At 36.5% G+C, this 20,298-nt stretch overlaps 1 protein-coding gene across 1 annotated transcript; it reads left to right on the forward strand.

The window, feature by feature from the left end:
* Positions 1 to 306: 306 nt before the first annotated feature.
* On the forward strand, positions 307 to 19,282 carry LOC133332231 (Kv channel-interacting protein 1-like). The gene is made up of 5 exons (XM_061540613.1): positions 307 to 462; positions 10,995 to 11,064; positions 11,480 to 11,550; positions 11,661 to 11,855; positions 19,032 to 19,282. Exons 1-5 carry the CDS (start codon positions 307 to 309, stop codon positions 19,158 to 19,160), a joined length of 621 nt encoding a protein of 206 aa, XP_061396597.1. The 3' UTR covers positions 19,161 to 19,282.
* Positions 19,283 to 20,298: the final 1,016 nt, after the last annotated feature.

The raw sequence follows: 20,298 nt of genomic DNA on the forward strand, positions 1-20,298 counted from the left end.
CTTTTTTACAACAAAGCCAACTACCCACGCACTATCATCACTATCAAACCCACACACACACACCGACAACCTCATATACACCAACGCCCTCTACAAAACCCATTTATCAACAACTGAAAAAGAAGATTTAGAGGGAGGAAAAAACTACGCAAAGCGGAAACAGGAAGTGGACTAAATCAACCACAAGCAGGCAGCCAAACAACCAACAACAACTGCAAAAATTTTTTCTCTAGGATCTGGTCCCTCTCTCTCCCTCTCTCTCTCTCTTTGCCCCCATATCACTGAAACTGCAGCTAGCGTGGCAAAATGGCTTCACCACCCGAAAGTCCCATCGAGGAGATTGTCTACGAATTAGAAACAACACGAGTGCCTAAACCAATACCAGTTGCCCTGGAGGATTTGTGCCGTCAAACGAAATTTACAAAACAGGAAATACGTGTTATGTATCGAGGATTTAAAACGGTAAGTTTTTTTTTGTTTTTGCAGGACGATACGTATAACCAATATAACAAAAAAACAAATACAAGGTACTTAGGCTAAGGAGACGATACACTTAAAATGTTATTAGGTCCTTTAGAAAGCAGGACATTTGTTAATGGGCAGATTTTTTCCAAGGACTATGAGAGGATTTTTTGTAAGGACTGTCAGAGCTTAGATATGGATTCTTTTCAAGGATCCTAAGGGTGAATTTTTTAAAGAATATTTATTCAAGGACAAAAATAAGCGTGTATTTTTTAAAGAGTATTTTTTCCAAGGACTAAAATAGGTGTGGATTTCTTAAAGAATATTTTCCTTGAAGGACCATCAAGGCCTAGGCGTGGATTTTTTAAAGAATATTTTCCTTCAAGGACCATCAAGGCCTAGGCGTGGATTTTTTAAAGAATATTTTCCTTCAAGGACCATCAAGGCCTAGGCGTGGATTTTTTAAAGAATATTTTCCTTCAAGGACCATCAAGGCCTAGGCGTGGATTTTTTAAAGAATATTTCCCTTCAAGAACTATCAAGGCCTAGTCGTGGATTTTTTTAAAGAATATTTTCCTTTAAGGACCTTCAAGGCCTAGTCGTGGATTTTTTTAAAGAATATTTTCCTTTAAGGACCTTCAAGGCCTAGGCGTGGATTTTTTAAAGAATATTTTCCTTCAAGGACCAACAGAGGCTAGGCGTGGATTTTTTAAAGAATATTTTCCTTCAAGGACCAACAGAGGCTAGGCGTGGATTTTTTAAAGAATATTTTCCTTCAAGGACCAACAGAGGCTAGGCGTGGATTTTTTAAAGAATATTTTCCTTCAAGGACCAACAGAGGCTAGGCGTGGATTTTTTAAAGAATATTTTCCTTCAAGGACCAACAGAGGCTAGGCGTGGATTTTTTAAAGAATATTTTCCTTCAAGGACCAACAGAGGCTAGGCGTGGATTTTTTAAAGAATATTTTCCTTCAAGGACCAACAGAGGCTAGGAGTGGATTTTTTAAAGAATATTTTCCTTCAAGGACCATCAAGGCCTAGGCGTGGATTTTTTAAAGAATATTTTTCTCCAAGGACCAACAGATCCTAGGCGTGGATTTTTAAAGAATATTTTTCTCCAAGGACCAACAGATCCTAGGCGTGGATTTTTTAAAGAATATTTTCCTAAAAGGAGCAGCAGGGGCTAGGCGTGGCTTTTTTAAAGAATATTTTCCTAAAAGGAGCACCAGGGCCTAGGCGTGGATTTTTTGAAGAATATTTTCCTTCAAGGACCATCAAGGCCTAGGCGTGGATTTTTTAAAGAATATTTTCCTTCAAGGACCAACAGAGGCTAGGCGTGGATTTTTTAAAGAATATTTTCCTTCAAGGACCAACAGAGGCTAGGCGTGGATTTTTTAAAGAATATTTTCCTTCAAGGACCAACAGAGGCTAGGCGTGGATTTTTTAAAGAATATTTTCCTTCAAGGACCAACAGAGGCTAGGCGTGGATTTTTTAAAGAATATTTTCCTTCAAGGACCAACAGAGGCTAGGCGTGGATTTTTTAAAGAATATTTTCCTTCAAGGACCAACAGAGGCTAGGCGTGGATTTTTTAAAGAATATTTTCCTTCAAGGACCAACAGAGGCTAGGAGTGGATTTTTTAAAGAATATTTTCCTTCAAGGACCATCAAGGCCTAGGCGTGGATTTTTTAAAGAATATTTTTCTCCAAGGACCAACAGATCCTAGGCGTGGATTTTTTAAAGAATATTTTTCTCCAAGGACCAACAGATCCTAGGCGTGGATTTTTTAAAGAATATTTTTCTCCAAGGACCAACAGATCCTAGGCGTGGATTTTTAAAGAATATTTTTCTCCAAGGACCAACAGATCCTAGGCGTGGATTTTTTAAAGAATATTTTCCTAAAAGGAGCAGCAGGGGCTAGGCGTGGCTTTTTTAAAGAATATTTTCCTAAAAGGAGCACCAGGGCCTAGGCGTGGATTTTTTGAAGAATATTTTCCTTCAAGGACCAACAGATCCTAGGCGTGGATTTTTTAAAGAATATTTTTCTCCAAGGACCAACAGATCCTAGGCGTGGATTTTTAAAGAATATTTTTCTCCAAGGACCAACAGATCCTAGTCGTGGATTTTTTAAAGAATATTTTCCTAAAAGGAGCAGCAGGGGCTAGGCGTGGCTTTTTTAAAGAATATTTTCCTTAAAGGACCAGCAAGGCCTAGGCGTGGATTTTTTAAAGTATATTTTCCTTCAAGGACCATCAAGGCCTAGGCGTGGATTTTTTAAAGAATATTTTCCTTCAAGGGTCAGCAGGGCCTAGGCGTGGATTTTTTAAAGAATTTTTTCCTTCAAGGGTCACAACAGCCTAGGCGTGGATTTTTTAAAGAATATTTTCCTTCAAGGACCATCAAGGCCTAGGCGTGGATTTTTTAAAGAATATTTTCCTTCAAGGACCATCAAGGCCTAGGAGTGGATTTTTTAAAGAATATTTTCATTCAAGGACCACAACAGCCTAGGCGTGGATTTTTTAAAGAATATTTTTTCTTCAAGGACCACAACAGCCTAGGGGTGGATTTTTTAAAGAATAGTTTCCTTCAAGGACCACAACAGCCTAGGGGTGGATTTTTTAAAGAATATTTTCCTTCAAGGACCACAACAGCCTAGGGGTGGATTTTTTAAATAATATTTTCCTTAAAGGACCAAAAGGGCCTAGGCGTGGATTTTTTAAATAATATTTTCCTTAAAGGACCAACAGAGCATAGGCGTGGATTTTTTAAATAATATTTTCCTTAAAGGACCAACAGAGCATAGGCGTGGATTTTTTAAATAATATTTTCCTTAAAGGACCAACAGAGCATAGGCGTGAATTTCCTTCAATGACTATTAGAATATAGACGCGGAGTTTTAAAGAATATTTCCCTCGAGGACTAGCAGGGTTGGAGTTCTGTAGAATATTTTGTCTCAGACCTATTCAAGACGTGGATTTTTTGAAGAATATTTTTTCTATGTTCTATCTTAAGCCCGGATTTTTTTAAGACGAATTTCTCTTTGTCCTATCCCAGGCTCGAATTTTTCTGAAATATTTTTTTTAAAGGATCATTTTTTTTCTTATGGCCTATCCTAGGTTTAGATTTTTGTAGAATATTTTTCTAAGGCGTATCCTAAGCTTGGGGTTCAATAGAATATTTTTTTCTAAGGATAATTATCTAAGGCCTACCCAGAGGCTGGGTAGAAAATTATCAAAGGCTTATCCTGATGCGTATGGCTCTACTCCTAACTCCAGGTCATAAAAGGCGGTTACCTGTATAGGGAAGATGGTATTAAGTTAGTAGATTTTACTGGTCAATTGAAATGATGAACCATTACAACATGCGGGACAGATGGCATGCACGATGACATCAATTCAAGCCCAATGCGGCTATACTACCCGGATCTTAATTACACAAAAAAAAAACTCTGGATTGTCTAGGTAGCTTTTCACTTCTACTGCTTTCCGGAGCGGGTGTTCTCCGAGGATTGTATCCACCCTGCATTCTTTTTGAACTGCTTACTCAACTGCAGTGTGGATACAAGTCAATTCTAAATTACAAGGCCTAAGATCTAGAGGCTCTCTTTTGTACATCTGGTCCTCTTTCCCTAGATGGTGATGATCCTTCCTGAAGTACCTGCACGATGATTGCAGTTCCATTAGATGGGATTTCATTTGCCTACTTTTATTAAACCCTATCTATCACGATCTTGAAGATTCTTCCTGGCATACCTGGGCGGTGGATGTCTATCCATTAGGTGTTGAGTCGGATGGCTGATTCTGTAACACCCAAGATATTGAATCGACAACATATTGTCGGTATTTTGGCATTAGTATAACCAGTAAATAACGGTTATTTATCGGTTCCTATAGTACTGTGTTTAGTTAATTGTTAACCTTAATCCCGCTCCTGGCCTTATCCCAGACGGCAGTGGAGTATGCGGACGACTTATAGAGGCTTTCGAATGTCACCTCTTAGTCTTGAGGTAATTAATGATCGAAATTATGGATTCACCGGCCTGTATTCTCAAAGATAGCCGCATCTCCGCAGTCTATATGGTTACTGAATTTCACGTACGAATGGCGCCCAATCATATATAGTTCATGATCCATTTTTTTACATTTTTGAACAAGGGTTTTCCATAATACCACCTCAGTTCTATTTTTAAATAGCATTTCTCTTGTATTTCTCCATAACATTTCCACCCGACACTGTTGTAAGTTTTTCTTTTCCAAACTACCATCGAATTGATATTCAAAACTTTGCAGTTTTATAATACATTCACTTGCTCGTTCGCTCGCTCGCTAGTTCGCATACATTTGATTCATGTACGTGCAACTTAGACGAGTTATATTTTCTGAAGAAATATTTGCATACCAACACTTAACTGCTTGCTGTTCGATATGTGCATGCATATGCATGTCATGTCGCATAAATCGAAAGAAATGTGCAACAAAAAAGGACGATAAAATTTCAGCGAAAAAAGAACACACACAAAACCCGAGAAAGATACGCGACTACTTGAATAAGTAAATGAAAACAATTGAAATTGTAGAAAAGTTTATCTTGACATTTCTATGCGGAGCAGCAGTGTTCCATGTCAAGGCGGCAGTCAGCAAAAGTAAAAGAAAAAAAATGTGACGAATTTGCAAATATCACGAGAAAGAGACAAAAAGACGACCACATGTGGTGATGGTTAAGGGAGAGCTGGGCGTGTTTTTTTTATTTTTTGTATTGCATTGTGAAGGATGTGTTGTGGATTTGACATTAAAGAAACTAAATGATTTAATTTGGGGCACAATATCTCTGCATAATAAATAAAATATAAACATCTTTTGGAGGTTGGAAAATGTTTAAGGGAATTTGATTTAATCTTTCACATGATAAGAACAACATGGCAAGGTTCTAAATCACAGGATCTCAATGGTCAATGGTGATCACCTCTTCGAGACATATCAGGGTCTGAGAATATTTCGTAAAAGAGCAATGGTTTTGTTGCTTGTGTGACACCTATTGCCGTCCTTCAGCCATATTTTCCCGAGACCACGTTCCATTCACCGCAACTGTTCATCCAAACTCATTGTCTTAAACACATTTACCTTTTAAGGATTTGCCACACCGGCCACACAGTGTTACCTTGGGGAATTAGCCTTCGAGCTTTGAAGAAAATTACCCTTAAATTTGTCCCGGAAATCTTGTTTACCCACATTTTCGGCGTATCATTCTTAACAAATTATTCAAAATCTGTTTATGCCAGACCTCTTATTTGCCTTCCCTGTCTTTTTATTCATTACATCTCGGTTGTTCGGCGGGTCGACTTCCACACGCTCCACTTTCTCTTCTGACTAAATTCCGACTTATGCTTGATTTTCTAGGTCAGTCTCTTCATCCTTTGCCTTCAAATCCTATTGAAAATCAGCGTGTAATGACTAGAACTTTCAATGCTAATATTGACATCTTCAGCTGTCATCAGGACATCTTATAGTTTCTTGTTGAAACTTACTCTTGCCTTCTATGCTTGAGATTTCTCTTTACAATTCCTTAGATTTATCAAAAACCCAGACACAATGTATCTTTTGCAGATTTAATATGGTAATATCTCGAGCATAGTTCAAACTCCTAAAATTCAATGCTAATTTCATCTCTACGGAGGCCCGATCCCTTCCTCGATCGTTGCCAGTAGCGGTCATTTTATCGTGTTGTTCTCCTTCAGGCTGGTATATGGAACTCCTTTGGTGTGCGTACACCTCCTAAAGCCTTTTTATCCACCGTCGGACGGCGGACTTCATTATAATTTTATCTCGACAGTTTCACATTCGTTAAGAAAAGGGATCTGTATGGTTTCCTTACAGGGGATTCTACATTCGGCGCCCATGATGCTATGATAGATACCCTGGAATCTTGTTCATATAACCGATGAAGAATGTGTCCAACGTCATTCAGTACCAACAAGTTCGATGGGAAAATGAAACCAATGGGTATAGGAATATGAAAAATAACCAAAGTCATTTCTCCCTCCATTTTGCTCTCATGCATCTATTTCCTTTTGAACCAAATCGTTTATTTAGATTTTCTGCTCTTACTTAATAATCTGGATCGAGACGGAACATTTGTTCCATAAGCGGAATTTAAAAACGATTTCTATGCCCGTCGATATTGTGCCCGGTCTTACATCCTTTGATATATCATCCTACACTTCATCTTTCCATCCAATTCGTGGTCTTCCCCTTTTGCGCTTAGCTTTTTATAGCTTTTGAACTGGGGCATCCTCATCCATTCATACAATCCATTCCGTGTATAAGTAGTAAAGTTCGTGGTTCATTCGACGCAGATCGGCCCTTAGATCTTTCGGAGAATTTTTCTCTCAAACACTGCAAGTGGTGCCCCATCTGTTCGCGCAATTACTCATGCTTCTGATCCATACATCAGCACGGGCGGTATCAGCGTCTTGTAGAATGTGAGTTGGGTCTGGCCTTGGAGACCTTGTTTCTACACCTTGACTAACACTACACTTTTCTGAATCTCAAAACTGATGTCATTTGTTTTATTTATGATGGTGCCGAGGTAGTCGAAATATCTGACTATATGCTATATCTGCTATAGCTTTCAAGTTCCACAGTTGGTCCGAATGTACTGGATGTCATGCGCGTTGATACAATCACCGCTGGCAATGTTCGACCAATGTCATCGGGGTAGGTGAGTAACATCTGTTGTCTGGTGTACAGAGTGTCATTTCTGTTCACCGTTTTGCATCTCGTATTACTTTTCCAGCAGAAAGACTGTGGAACTAAACGAGTGCCCTAATTTATTTCACGGAGCAAACCGAAAGAACTTGAGTTGTTCCATCTAGTTCAGTGAGCTGAACGCTGTTTATAGTTCAACTCTTTTGAGTGAACTAGGTCGATCTTCTAGTTCAATCGTTCGCAATTAAGCTCTTTTATTTAGCCATCATTTTTGTTAGTTCGTTCATTTAATAGTTCCTCCCTCACCGAATCGTTCATTTAATAGTTTTCGTTCTTGGAAGAGTATGTTCAAAACAAATCGAACTAGGTCAGTTAACAGTTCACATTTGAACTAAAATGAACGATTATTTTCGTTTGCTCTTTTAGTGATCTAAAAAGAACCACTTTGTTAGACATACTTCAATCGATATTTTCAGTGAAGATCGGTACTCGGTCCGGTCCTTTGGTTCATCTAGTTTATTGTGCTATAGTCGTTCCTTTTTCCTCTAGTGCAACTAGTTCCTTTTTGAACTTTTATTCTAGCTGATAGAATATCCTGATAGTTGAAGTAATTTCTTCAGCATTGATACCGAGATTTTGTTCCAATCCGATTACTGACCAGAGTCTAAGGAACAATGTATATGCCTATCAATGGGCGTTATATTAGAAATAGATCCCTGTTTAACTAAATTCTCTCTCCTCTATGCAAAAGCAATTTATTTATTATACTTATGTATTATAAGTAGGGATAATAAAATCGAGTTTCGACTAATACTTTCGACTAGTCTAAATAATCGAAGTCAACTTTTCAAGATCAATATTCGATTTTCTTCATAAAAATATGGTATATTATCAAAAAGCCAAAATTGCTTAAAATTAAACATTGCAGAACTTTATATTATCCGTTGACTACAATTTATATAAAAAAAAATTATTTTTAGTCGGTTAAGTCGAAAATCGATTTTAAACAGGTTTGACAAAAACGAAAAGTCGACTTTTTAGTCAAAGCCAATTTTAGTAGACATTTTTGATAGTTTCCAGAAAGCGTTCCTAGTACTGATATTATAGTCTTTGTATCCATAGAACTTCGGCTAAATCTACCATTACTTCTCCGAATAAATTGACCGTTTTATTGCCTACATCTATACTAATAAAAGAGTAAAGTGATTGACTGACTGACTGATTTAACGATTCATCAACGCCCAGACGAAACGGCTGAAGCTAGAATCTTGAAATTTTTGGTGAGGATCACTCTTGGCCCAAATGTGACAGATAAGGCTGGGTTTTTGGAAATTCGTACTAGAAGGGTACGAAAAGTACTAAAAAGTACTAAATATGATATCATTTGTATTTGGCGAACCAGTAGAGCTAGAACTCTGAAATTTGGATTGAGGGTCACTGATGGAGTGTAGGATAGATGTACCAAAGGGTTTTTGGAAATTCGAACTACAACTATCCGAAATTGTACGAAAATGTACTAAATTTGGTACAATTCTGTAGCATGAGAACGGATAGAGCTAAAAACTTGAAATTTGGAATGCGAATTATGGTTGGGAAGTAGGGTCGATATAAGGAGATGGTTTTGAAACCGTGTACTCATGTGTACGAAAAGTACTATATGGTACTATATTTGGTACAAATTTGATTTGGAGGTACAAATGGAGCTAGAATCCTGAAAATTGAAAGTAACATTACCGTCGGAGTATAGGATTGTGATATGTACGTAGTTTTGGAAATTTGTTACTTATGTGTACGAAAAGTACTAAAACGTACTATAATTGGTACAATTTGGATTTGGGTGAAGCGATAGAGCTGAAACAATGAAATTTGGAGTTAGGATCATTTTAGGGGTGTAGGATTGGGGTCAGGACTCAGTTTAAGACATTGTTACTTATGGGTACTAAATGGTACTAAATTTGGTACAATTTGAATTTTGGGTGAACCGATAGAGTTGGAACCCTGAAATTTAGATTTTGGAGCACTGTGGGGGTGTTGGTTTGGGTTAAGTTGGAAGTTTTTGAAATTCGTACTAAATGGTACTAAATTTGGTACAATTTGAATTTTAGGTGAACCAATTGAGCTAGAATCATGAAATTTGGAGTCAGGATCATAGTTGAGGTTTAAGATTGAGATATGTAGGGAGTTTTAAAAATTTGTACTAATGTGTACTAAATTTGGTACAATTTTAATTGTGGGTGAACCGATGGAATTGGAATCCTGAAACTTGGATTTAGGATCAGTGTGGGGGGTAGGATTGGGGTATGCAAGAAGTTTGGGAATTAGTACTACTGTCTACTAAATTTGGTACAATTTGAATTGTGAGTGAACTGATAGAGTTTGAATCCTAAAACATGGATTTAGCATCACTGTGGGGGTGTAGGACCGGGGTATGTAGGAAGTGTTGAAATTTTGTATTACTTTGTACTAAATTTTGTACAGTTTGAATTGTGGGCGAACCGATAGAATTGGTATCTTGAAAATTGGATTTAGGATCATTGTGGGGGTGTAGGATTGGGGTATGTAGGAAGTTTTAAAAATTCGTACAAATGTGTACTAAATTTTGTACAATTTAAATTTTTGGTGCACCAATACAGCTGGAATCCTGAATTTTGGAGTTAGGGTTACAGTTTGGGTTACAGTTTCAAAATAGTACCAAATGTGGATTTGAGTAAACCGATAGAGCTAGAATCTTGAAATTTGAAGTTAGGATCACTGTCGGGGTGTAGTATTGGACTATGTAGAAAGTTTTGGACATTCGTAATAATGTTTACTAAATGGTACCAAATGGTGGTTAGGATCACTGTTGGGGGGTTCGAATGGGGTATGTAGGAAATTTTGGAAATGTCTACTAATGTGTACTAAATGGCACTAGATTTGGCACAGTTTGGATTAAAAGTTAACCGATAGAGCTGAAATCTTGAAATTGAGTAATAAGATTTTCATTGGATTGCATGATGTAGGTAGTAATGCAAATTTGTACCTATGTTTAGGTGAACCGATAGAATCCTGAAATTTGAAATTAAGATTGGGGTATGTGGGAAGTGTTGGAAATTCGTATGTTAATGTAGGAAGTTATGGCAATTTATATATTTATGTTTACTAACTGGTACTTAATTTGGATTTGGGTGAAGCTATATTTGAAATTTGGAAATTTAACTAAATGACACCAAATTTTGTATAGTGCTTGATTTATTTTGCGGTCAGAATTTGTGTGTAGGGTTGAGTACTATAAGAGAACATTGGTACTAAACGGTTTTAAAAGTGTTAATATTGGTTGGTATTGGGTTTTAAATACTCCCCACATTCGCTGACGAAGTAGCGGGTATATGCTAGTCATAGATAAATAGTGTCACCTCATTATCATAAAGACATTCAGGCCCTTGCCACGTGATATCCTCCCTTCAAAGAAACCACAATTCTCTTTTTTTTTTTTTGTAAAACACCCATACCTTTAACCTTAAAAAAACTCCCGCCATTTGACCTACTAGCATGGTCGGCAGACCATGTGTCAGTGATTATTATTTAATATGCAAGTCAAATACGATACGATAAAGGAAACTTTAATGCATTTTTAGTGTTTCTTGTCTTGTTTGATTTCTCACGTTATATTTTCTTCGCTTTTTGGTTCCGTTCCGTTCGGCTATGCCATTTAGACGGTTAACCTTTAACCTCGTCATAGTGTAGAGTATATAAAACTACAAACTAGAAGAACAACAGTTTTTACACTTGTATGACTTCTTGTGTATTTGTTCCTCCTTTTTTATTCTGTGTGTGTTTTTTTCTTTTTAGGAATGTCCTGAAGGTGTGGTACACGAAGACTGTTTCAAGGATATTTATGCAAAATTTTTTCCACATGGCAGTAAGTAAATCATCATAAAAACACAATAATATGACGATTTTATGGCTCTTTGCTCTTTTACCCTATACGAACAAAAAAAAGGACCCAACAACAAAAATTCCGACCAGAACAGAAAACCATTTAAAATATTTGCCAAACGGAAAAATGTGTCTCCCCCATGTTTTTTGTTTTGGTTTATTTTTTTTGGCAATAGCTCTTCGGCTGGTTGGCTGTTGGCAATTTAAAGAACATCATTTTTTCGGGAATGGGCCAACAGCCAGCCACGAAGTGAGTGGTGCTGGCGGTTCATGCTTTATCTATCTTTCAACAATGTTTAAGAGCAAAAAACCAAACATATTTTTTCCTTTTCTAACGTTTAACGTATTTTTTATCACATCTCTTTTTCCTCCTTTAAATTCTCCCCATTTTTTTATAGATTCAAGTTTATACGCTCATTATGTGTTCAAAGCATTCGATGTTAACTGCAATGGTGCCATAAGTTTTCGGGTAATACAATATTTCCTTTTTTTGTTGCTATTTTTTATAGAAATTTACAATTCATATTAATTTTGACATTAATTGTCCTCTTGTTTTGTTTTTTTCTGCTGCTGGTCCAGGATTTATTGGTTACGTTGTCCACATTATTAAGAGGTTCGGTTTATGAACGTCTCCGCTGGACATTTAAATTGTACGACTTAAATGGTGACGGACGCATCAGTCGTTCGGAGCTAAGTGAAATAATTATGGCCATTCATGAGCTGATGGGTCGAAGAGCACACCAGCCAGAGGATGACCGAAAAGCAAGAGATCAGGTGAGTGAAAAGGATGTTAATTACGATATTTAATGCAATTTTTCAATATTGAAATTAAAGATGTATTGAATTGGAGTTCATTAAGTGAGCATACAAAGGTTTTGGATTTATGTGCGAACAGATTAGCATTAGCGATATCTTACTTAGCTGGCTTGTGACAGAACATTTGTTCCTAAGCCGAACTTAAAAAACTTTCCAGGCGCGACGGTCTTTTGCTCAACTCGTTCAATTTGAAAGACCATGTTTTGAGATGTTCTCTTCCACTTGATCTTTCCATCGAAGACGTGATTTTCCTCTTCTACGTGAACCATCAGTTGGTTCGCTTTTAAAGTCTAAACGCAACCAGAGAGTCTAGAGTCAGCGACAGTCGTTTACCGTGTGTTTCTTATTGGCAACGAGAAATCCCGACGGCTGACATTCGCGTCTAGCGGCTTGACGCTAGAATAGATTTTATTCATTTTTGCTCAGTGTCATACAGTATTCCCCGTTTAATTACCTTCCGCGGTTAATTAGTCCGATTTCAGAATACCCAGTTATTTTCAGTACAATCCCTTACAAAATTGCACGATTAATTACCCATTTCATTTATTTGCCCCTAAATAACCTACCCCAAAGTAACCGTACCTTTAAATCTAACCCATGTAATTACCCAATGTATTTTTTTTAAATCTGGCTACTTCACTTAAAATGGCTTACATTTGCTAGTGCACTTGCCACACATGTGCACATAAAATCTATTGTTTTGAAAGTTTTCGTGAAATGTCTCCCAGAAATACATTTTTGTCTATCAAACTAAAGCTCCAGTTAATATCTCAGTACGTTTACATTTAACCTGATTTCGTTAACCCAATGGGTTTCAATTGCCAATTCCTTTGCACACATGTCAAATAAATCCTCATAAAGTAGGTTAACCCGGTAAATAGTTCTAATGTACATGCCGTTTTACCCTTGCTGGGTATTTAACCGGGGTCCACGGATAATTACCCTAGCGAGGTAATTAACCGTGCTCGCTTAATTACCTTCCACGGATAATTACTCAAAAATCTTGAAATTTTCACTGAGGTAATTAAGCGGGGTATACTGTACTCAAATTTTCTCTGTTGCTCTCAATTGAGTTGCCATATTTTAGGTAAAAATCAGCAGTGCTACCAACATTTCAATGGAAATTTATATCAAAGCTTATGACAATGCTGTTAAAAAAAAACAAATATTTTCAAAGATTGTGGACGATTTTTAACGAATTAACAATAAAATGGAAGAAAAATTGATCGAGAAAATTAAAAATACGACATTTTGTATAACTTGGAATTTCCTGATTACAAAAACACAATATAAAAGGAAGAAATTTGGAAGAGCATTGCATTTTGTGCCTCTAGCCGCGAACTCTTTCGTTTGGTTTTCACGCCGGCGAAAAAGTATGCCGCTGACTCCTGACACTCTGGTTGCGTTTGGACTCTTATATGGCTTTTGAGCTAGGACACCTCATCCATTCTCACAACATGATCTAGCCAGCGACTGCGTTGGCTAGGTCATCTTCGATACGTCTGACTATGACGATGACCGAGAATAGATGGTACAACTCATGGTTCATTCAACGGTGATATACACTGTCGACGCAAATCGGCCCATATATCTTTCGGAGAATTTTCCTCTTTAACTCTCCAAGTATCAGCGTTTTGTAGAGTGTGTGTTTGGTCTGACGAGAGGTGGCCTAATTCTTACATTGCTTACTTAGACCTTCTGTTGGTAGTAGTTTTTTTTTTATGGCGGTACCAAGGTATATAAAATCTTTGACTACCTCGAAGCTGTAGTTCTCAAGTTCCACAGTTGGTCCGATTCCACTGGACGTTTTGCGCGTTGATATCATCAGCTTGGACTTCTCGCCACTTTCTGCCAGACACACTCCTTCTCGATTTGTTCAAAGGTGTTACCGCTCGCAATGTTCGACTCATTATATCGATATCAGCGCAGTATGCATAGCCGTATTAATTTTGCAGGAATGCCGAACGCTTGGCTTTAAACCCCTCTGAACGGATAGGGCTGTAGAATGCGGCTTCATAGTCGACGAATAGGTGAAATGTGTCGATGTGTTTTGTGGCGACATCTTACGAGAATATAATAAATACAAAGTTGAGCTATAAATCCTTTTGGTTCTCCTATAACGAATTTTATAACCTTTGAGTGCGTTTAGACTAGAGATTTCACCTCGATATAAAATTAAATGCAATATCTCGATTTGCTGGGATATATCGAGATAATTTCAGATACAATCCTACTTTTGCACGAAAAATGCAACTCTTTCATAAAAGTCCCAAAATAACGGCGCCTTTCACTTCAAAATTGGTTGAAATTCAAAATATTTGGGTAACAAATTTATGACATCTGCTGAAAAAATTAAAATTTGTTTAAATTTGTAATAAATATTACTAAAATTTAGAACAACAAATGTAGTCTAAACGCATATTTATAAAATTCGTAACATGGCAAAATGAATAGGTAGTCCAATTAGCGCAGCTGATGTCTTGATAAACTGTCAAAGTGGGTAATTTTTACTTGAATTCGATGTGCAGTGTTGCCAACCATGAGAAATATTATAATGGACAAATTTGACAGATGATCGAGACAAAAACAAAGGTTTTTGTTTTGATGCATCACCTTATTATTGCATCATGATTCGTAATATACATGATGCAATAATAGGGTGATGTTTCAAAACAAAAACATATGTTTTTTATTCCACCATCTGTCAAATATTATCTAGAAAAATCTCTCGTGGTTGGCAACATTGCATCTCGAATTCAAGTAGTCGGTGAGTCAGCCTATTTATTGTTCCATGCTAATCTAAAGATAGTAGACAGTTTTATGCAATAATAAGACGATGCAATAATAAGGTGATATATCAAAACAAAAACATCTGTTTTTTATTCCACCATGTGTCAAATTGTATCTAGTAAAATTTCTGGTGGTTGGCAATATTGCACGTTAAATTCCAGTAGAAAGTATTCACTTTGACAGTTAACACTATCTGCAGTGGATAGTGTTCAGTGGAAAATGGACCTTTGACCATCAAACACACACGAAAGAGTAGGGTCGTTCTAGAATCGACTTTTTCAAGAGGAACTATCAATACTTGGTCCGATTCTTCGGTTCATCTAGTTCCTTTTTCTTCAGGTTTTCGTTTGTGTCCTCCTTCACCTAGGTCATGTAATCCAATTGTTTATCGAAATCGTTCAATTCATTGATATCTGACGTGTACCAATGGGCTAGTTCAGTCGTTCTTGGAAAAATGAATCTAAATGAATGACATTTAGTGAACTCTCGTTAGTGTGAACTAATTAATGTCAGGGTAGTTCATATTTTCGAATTTGTTCACATATTCGATTCGACCAGCTTATTTACAGCTAATCCCCTGATTTTTTTTCAATACTTTAATGTCAGTTTAGGTGTTCACATTCTCGAGAACATTGTGGAATCGCTTCGTAATTGTCCCAACTGATATTTTCACTCTCCAAGAAAAAGAAATATATATGCCCACTCTCCACCCAACATCACGAGGTTTATCGCCAATCAAAAAGTCCCGGCGTATTCTTTAGACGAGTGAGATTCTGCTGGTCAATCTATCATGAGGAACCTATGTCTGATGGCAAGATCTCTTAATAAGGTCAGCCAGCTGTTTCTTCTCAAGTCTAATGTCAAAAAATTGGCCTATGTTTACGTTTTTATAATGAAAGTCAATTCACAATAACGGTTTTTGACAGCGAACTTGAAATGAAGCTGATATCCAGCTGATCCCCTGGGCGACCTTATTTATGTGCCTTGTGCAATAGATCATACAACATCCTCAAGGTTGCTGTCAAAATTCATTATTGTGAATTGACTTTCGTTATGAAAACGTAAACAACGTCCAAATTTTTTGACATTAAAATTGAAAAGAAATCAGCGGACTTTCGCTTGTTGGTTGACCTTATTGATAGATCTTGAGGAAGTGATTTAAACATTGGAACATCTACCTCGCAATGCAAACTATATACAATCTATCTACGTGTACCATATCAGGCAATTGATTACCCTACCCAAAAATAATCCTGCTTACGTCGATGCTTTCTTCATACGCAATTTTAAGAGGACTTCTGGTCGTTCCTTTAAACAGCCCATCAAAGGCTCAAATGTAATCAAGGAAAAATATCGATGGGAAGGCAAAGATGTTACAGACACAAACAGGGTTGGGTCATCGCTGACGAAATCAACAGATTTATCTTTACGTATTATTGAACTTCTAATTCAATATGGGCTATTTTTCGACAACCTGAAGAAAATTGGAGAAAATAAATTGGAGCGTGGAACCTCTAGACTATTTTCTCTACTATCATAAATTGTTCCAGCATTTAAATCTCGAAGACATCAGCCTAGTCAAAAGGGAATAATTAATTCTCAGACAGGATTCTAAACATGTATCAACGAAGGTCTCGACTTAAATCCGGATTATATCTTAGAGTACGGCATTTACAATCGATTAATTCGTGTGAGAGTTGTGGATAGATTTCTGAACACAGACTAATTAAAGGTAGGGGAAACTGTTGAAGTTTATCAGGGTCATAATGTGAAAATAAATGGGCATTGTGAGAATACTTTTGAAGCATTTGTTCCGTTCCAGAACCTAAAAGAATCTACTATTTTTACAAGTTTTGCCACTTTTTACACGAAAACCGTTCCTGAACCCACAAAACTAGTCAAACATTGAACCAAATTTAAGAGAACACAAAACAAAATGGCGTTCTCTTTGTAAAATTTTTACTCGAAAAATTTGTCCGGGTAAAAATGGTAAACAGAAATGCCAACTTTTGATTGGCTGTTATGTTGATTTTGAAGTATTGCCATCTAATTTTGGCATATTTACTAAATTTGCGTTCCCGAACTTTTCAAATTATTTTATACTCTGAAAGTGATTTTGAAATGTCTCCCTTTTACTAGATTTACTATTAAAAAAGTACTGGAACAGACCAATTGTGGTAAATGTAAAAATATTAGGATGTACGGTCGAACAGCAGCACTACCTATAATGTCAAGATAAAAGATAAAAATGAGCTGAACTCTCTAGAATAAAGTCAATTTGTGAGAAATATGAGGGTAGATTGTTATATAGCTCATCTCCCTTGTTCTCAATATTTAATATATAGATTTGAAATCTCGCAGATTCATTGCAATACCTAACATCCTATGTGCGATTGGTAGTTTATATAGGATATATCGATCAATCGTTTTGTTATAGATGCATTTGAAGGTTTTAGATGCATTTTCTAACCGAAGTGGCATTCCGGGTCCAACATAAAAGGTCCCAATCCCATATTAGGGGTTTTCAAGGTTTTAGCAGTTTTTTGTCATTGAAGGGACTTAATTTACTCTGTGTATGCGCGCTGATAATGAAGAATCAAAAGAAGTCCACACACAAAGAAATTGGTGCGCTCATTTGATGTAAACAAAGTTAAATTAGTTAAGTAGTTCTTAAGTGGGAATATTTCACAAATAAATCACAATCGAAAGAAACGGTTGTGTTTTAATATCTCATCAACACGCCCTATTTCTGTTCATTGGAGGGTTTGGTCGCATTTTGTCTTTTTGCGCTTGGCTTGGTTCATTTCCATAAAAACAAGGTCCCACCAGTGAGCGGAGCAGTATAGTCGGACGGGGCCGACCATACGATACCGTACACAACTTCCATGAAAAGCTAACTTTCTGCGGTTCTATATTCTGAGATTGGGCAATATTTCGAGATATTTGCACACTTTTGTCTGGCTAAAGGTCAGCAAATGTTACTAATAATCAGTACCGCCCTCTAATGACTTGTCCAGATTCCCTTCGCCGTGGGTTGTGTTGTGATGTTCGGCTTTCGACTCGAAAAGTACAAATAATTAAGTTTTCGGTCCACTCCATCCGAAAAATTATTATCTGATCATCACCTAACATTTTAGGCGTTGTCATTGACCATAACTGGAACCTCATGGAACATTTCAAAGCGATCAGCGCTATATTTCCGGCCTACAGTGTGGTAATAATATATAATATATGAATACGTAAGCACCTGTAAAAATGTAAGTGTAACTCCCGCATCCGAATACCTACGACTATATAATTGGTATCAATTTAAAGGTCAACCACTCCTCTTGAATATACTATCAACGTCTCGGGTCTATGTCCTTCATTGGTAAATATATACGCTATAGAATACAATTTTTGTCATTTTTCACACAAAAATTAGGGTCCATTTGACCCGCTAAATATTGACAGATCTTTATTAAAACAGGCATTCTTATTCTTTGGCCCGATCCCCTTCTCCATGCAAAAATTCGTGGTGTTTGGGTCATAATTGCGGCCTCTGGAGCGACCAGAAAAACCGACAAAAATAAAGTTTTTGGTCCATTTCATCCCCTAAATATTAACCGATCTTTTCCAAAAACAATAGGGGTCTACATGCAAAATTTCCTTAAGATTGGTCCATAACTGTGGCCTGTATCGTGTTTACAAATTATAATGGACAGACGGACGGACACACATGTCTAGATCGACTCAGCTAGTCGAGATATGACGATCGGTATACTTAAAGGTGGGTCTAGGACCAATATTTCGCGGCGTTACAAACTTTTGGGGCTACACAAAGCTATAATACCCTGACAACATAGTTGTGTAGGGTATAATGATTTCTCCAGCCCAAAAACCACACCAAACAGTCACACATTGATGATGCATTTGCTTCTCCTAAATCACTTGAAGATTTTCCTCGTCCTAATTGCGACAATTCTGCCTATTTGCGAAGCCATCAAGATGAATATCGGTGATTTTATCGGCAAAATCAGAATTTTCATGTTTAACAATGCGAATGCGTTGTTCATTCGTGTAGCGCTCCATTTTTACAAAGCTCGCACCTTCTACCAACAAACAATAACAATTACTCAAATGTCAAACAATGACACTTGGAATGATGCCAAATTTAAAAAATTGCATTCGAGTTGCGACTTTTTTTATTAGGAGACAATTTACAATGGCATTGCCCGATGTATAGAATTTTAAAACTCCGCCAGGACACAATTAACGTCTCGAAGTTTTTTACTTATTACGAAAATAAAATGTAATCTCTCCTTAAATTATTTTAATTCATTATTTCCTCTTTTCCTTTTACAGGTCGATCGAGTCTTCCGCAAATTGGATTTAAATCAAGATGGTATTATAACAATCGAAGAATTCCTGGAGGCATGCCTTAAGGATGATCTAGTTACAAGATCGCTACAAATGTTCGATAATGACCTTTGATGACCGGCTGCTGCCGATTATGATATACGAAACAATCGCAATACCGTTTCTTTAATAGATCTTTAAGGAGAATAATAACAACAACAAACTTAGAAACAACAACAATTTATTAGTAATTATTAATGAAAACAAAAACAAACAACCCTTTAAAAAGAAGAAGCAGAACAACAACAACAAAAACCCTTTAATAAAAAAAAACTTGTTACTTAAAGTAAGTAAAACTAAAATTAAAAAAAAAATGAAACAAAAATAAAAATTGACAACAAAATTAGTAACAACAACAACACGAAATAAAAAGAGAGCTCATACACCAGTTACAACAACTAATTAATTAGGTCCTCAATTTTATTTTTGTTGAATTTTGTATTCAAAAGTAATTGACTCAAAATGTTTTAGATTTAAAAATTAAAATAATAATAAACAACAACACCCGTTACAAATTGGTAATAAAATAGTGTAAAATAAAAAAAAAACACACACACACATAAAAAAATAATCCTGCCATAAATTCTTTAATTGAAACCAGAAGACAAGAAGAAATAATAAAAAAAATACACAAGAAAGAAAACTAAATACTCCCCAAAGGAATTTGGCCAAATGCAATTAGCCAAATGATTTATGACACGATGATGATTTCCAAGGATGATAAGAATCCGAACGACCGACCGACCTTAGAGAATATGATGTGAGGAGTGTGAGCCCATAAATTTCGTTTTTAGATGATGGTGCCATCATCATCATACCGTGCAGCTATACGATAACAAAAACCACCAATTTAATACAACAACAACAAAAACAACAACCAACCACAAGATAATCAAGAGTGAAATAATTGCAAATTAGAGAAGAAGAAGAAGAAAGAAGGAAATATTACAAGTTAATAATTTTTATTATTTTGAAAAAAAAAATAGACAAATACGACTTTTTTGTAGCGGAAATAAAGCATTGATTTTCGTGAAAGACAATCCGAACATGGGGAAATTTTTATTTATTTAAAAATTTATAAAAATTGTTAACTTCGACAGACATTTTAATATCCTTCACCATATTTGTGGCACTGAAAGTTCCTAAAGAACCCGAAATGCCAATTAATTCGTTTTGGAAAATTCGCCAAGAACTATATCTAAAATGAAGCGGA

This window comes from Musca vetustissima, unplaced genomic scaffold (genome assembly GCF_032173495.1).
Source record: "Musca vetustissima isolate MV318-11 ecotype Yass unplaced genomic scaffold, APGP_CSIRO_Mvet_v1 utg60862, whole genome shotgun sequence".
Taxonomy (NCBI): domain Eukaryota; kingdom Metazoa; phylum Arthropoda; class Insecta; order Diptera; family Muscidae; genus Musca; species Musca vetustissima.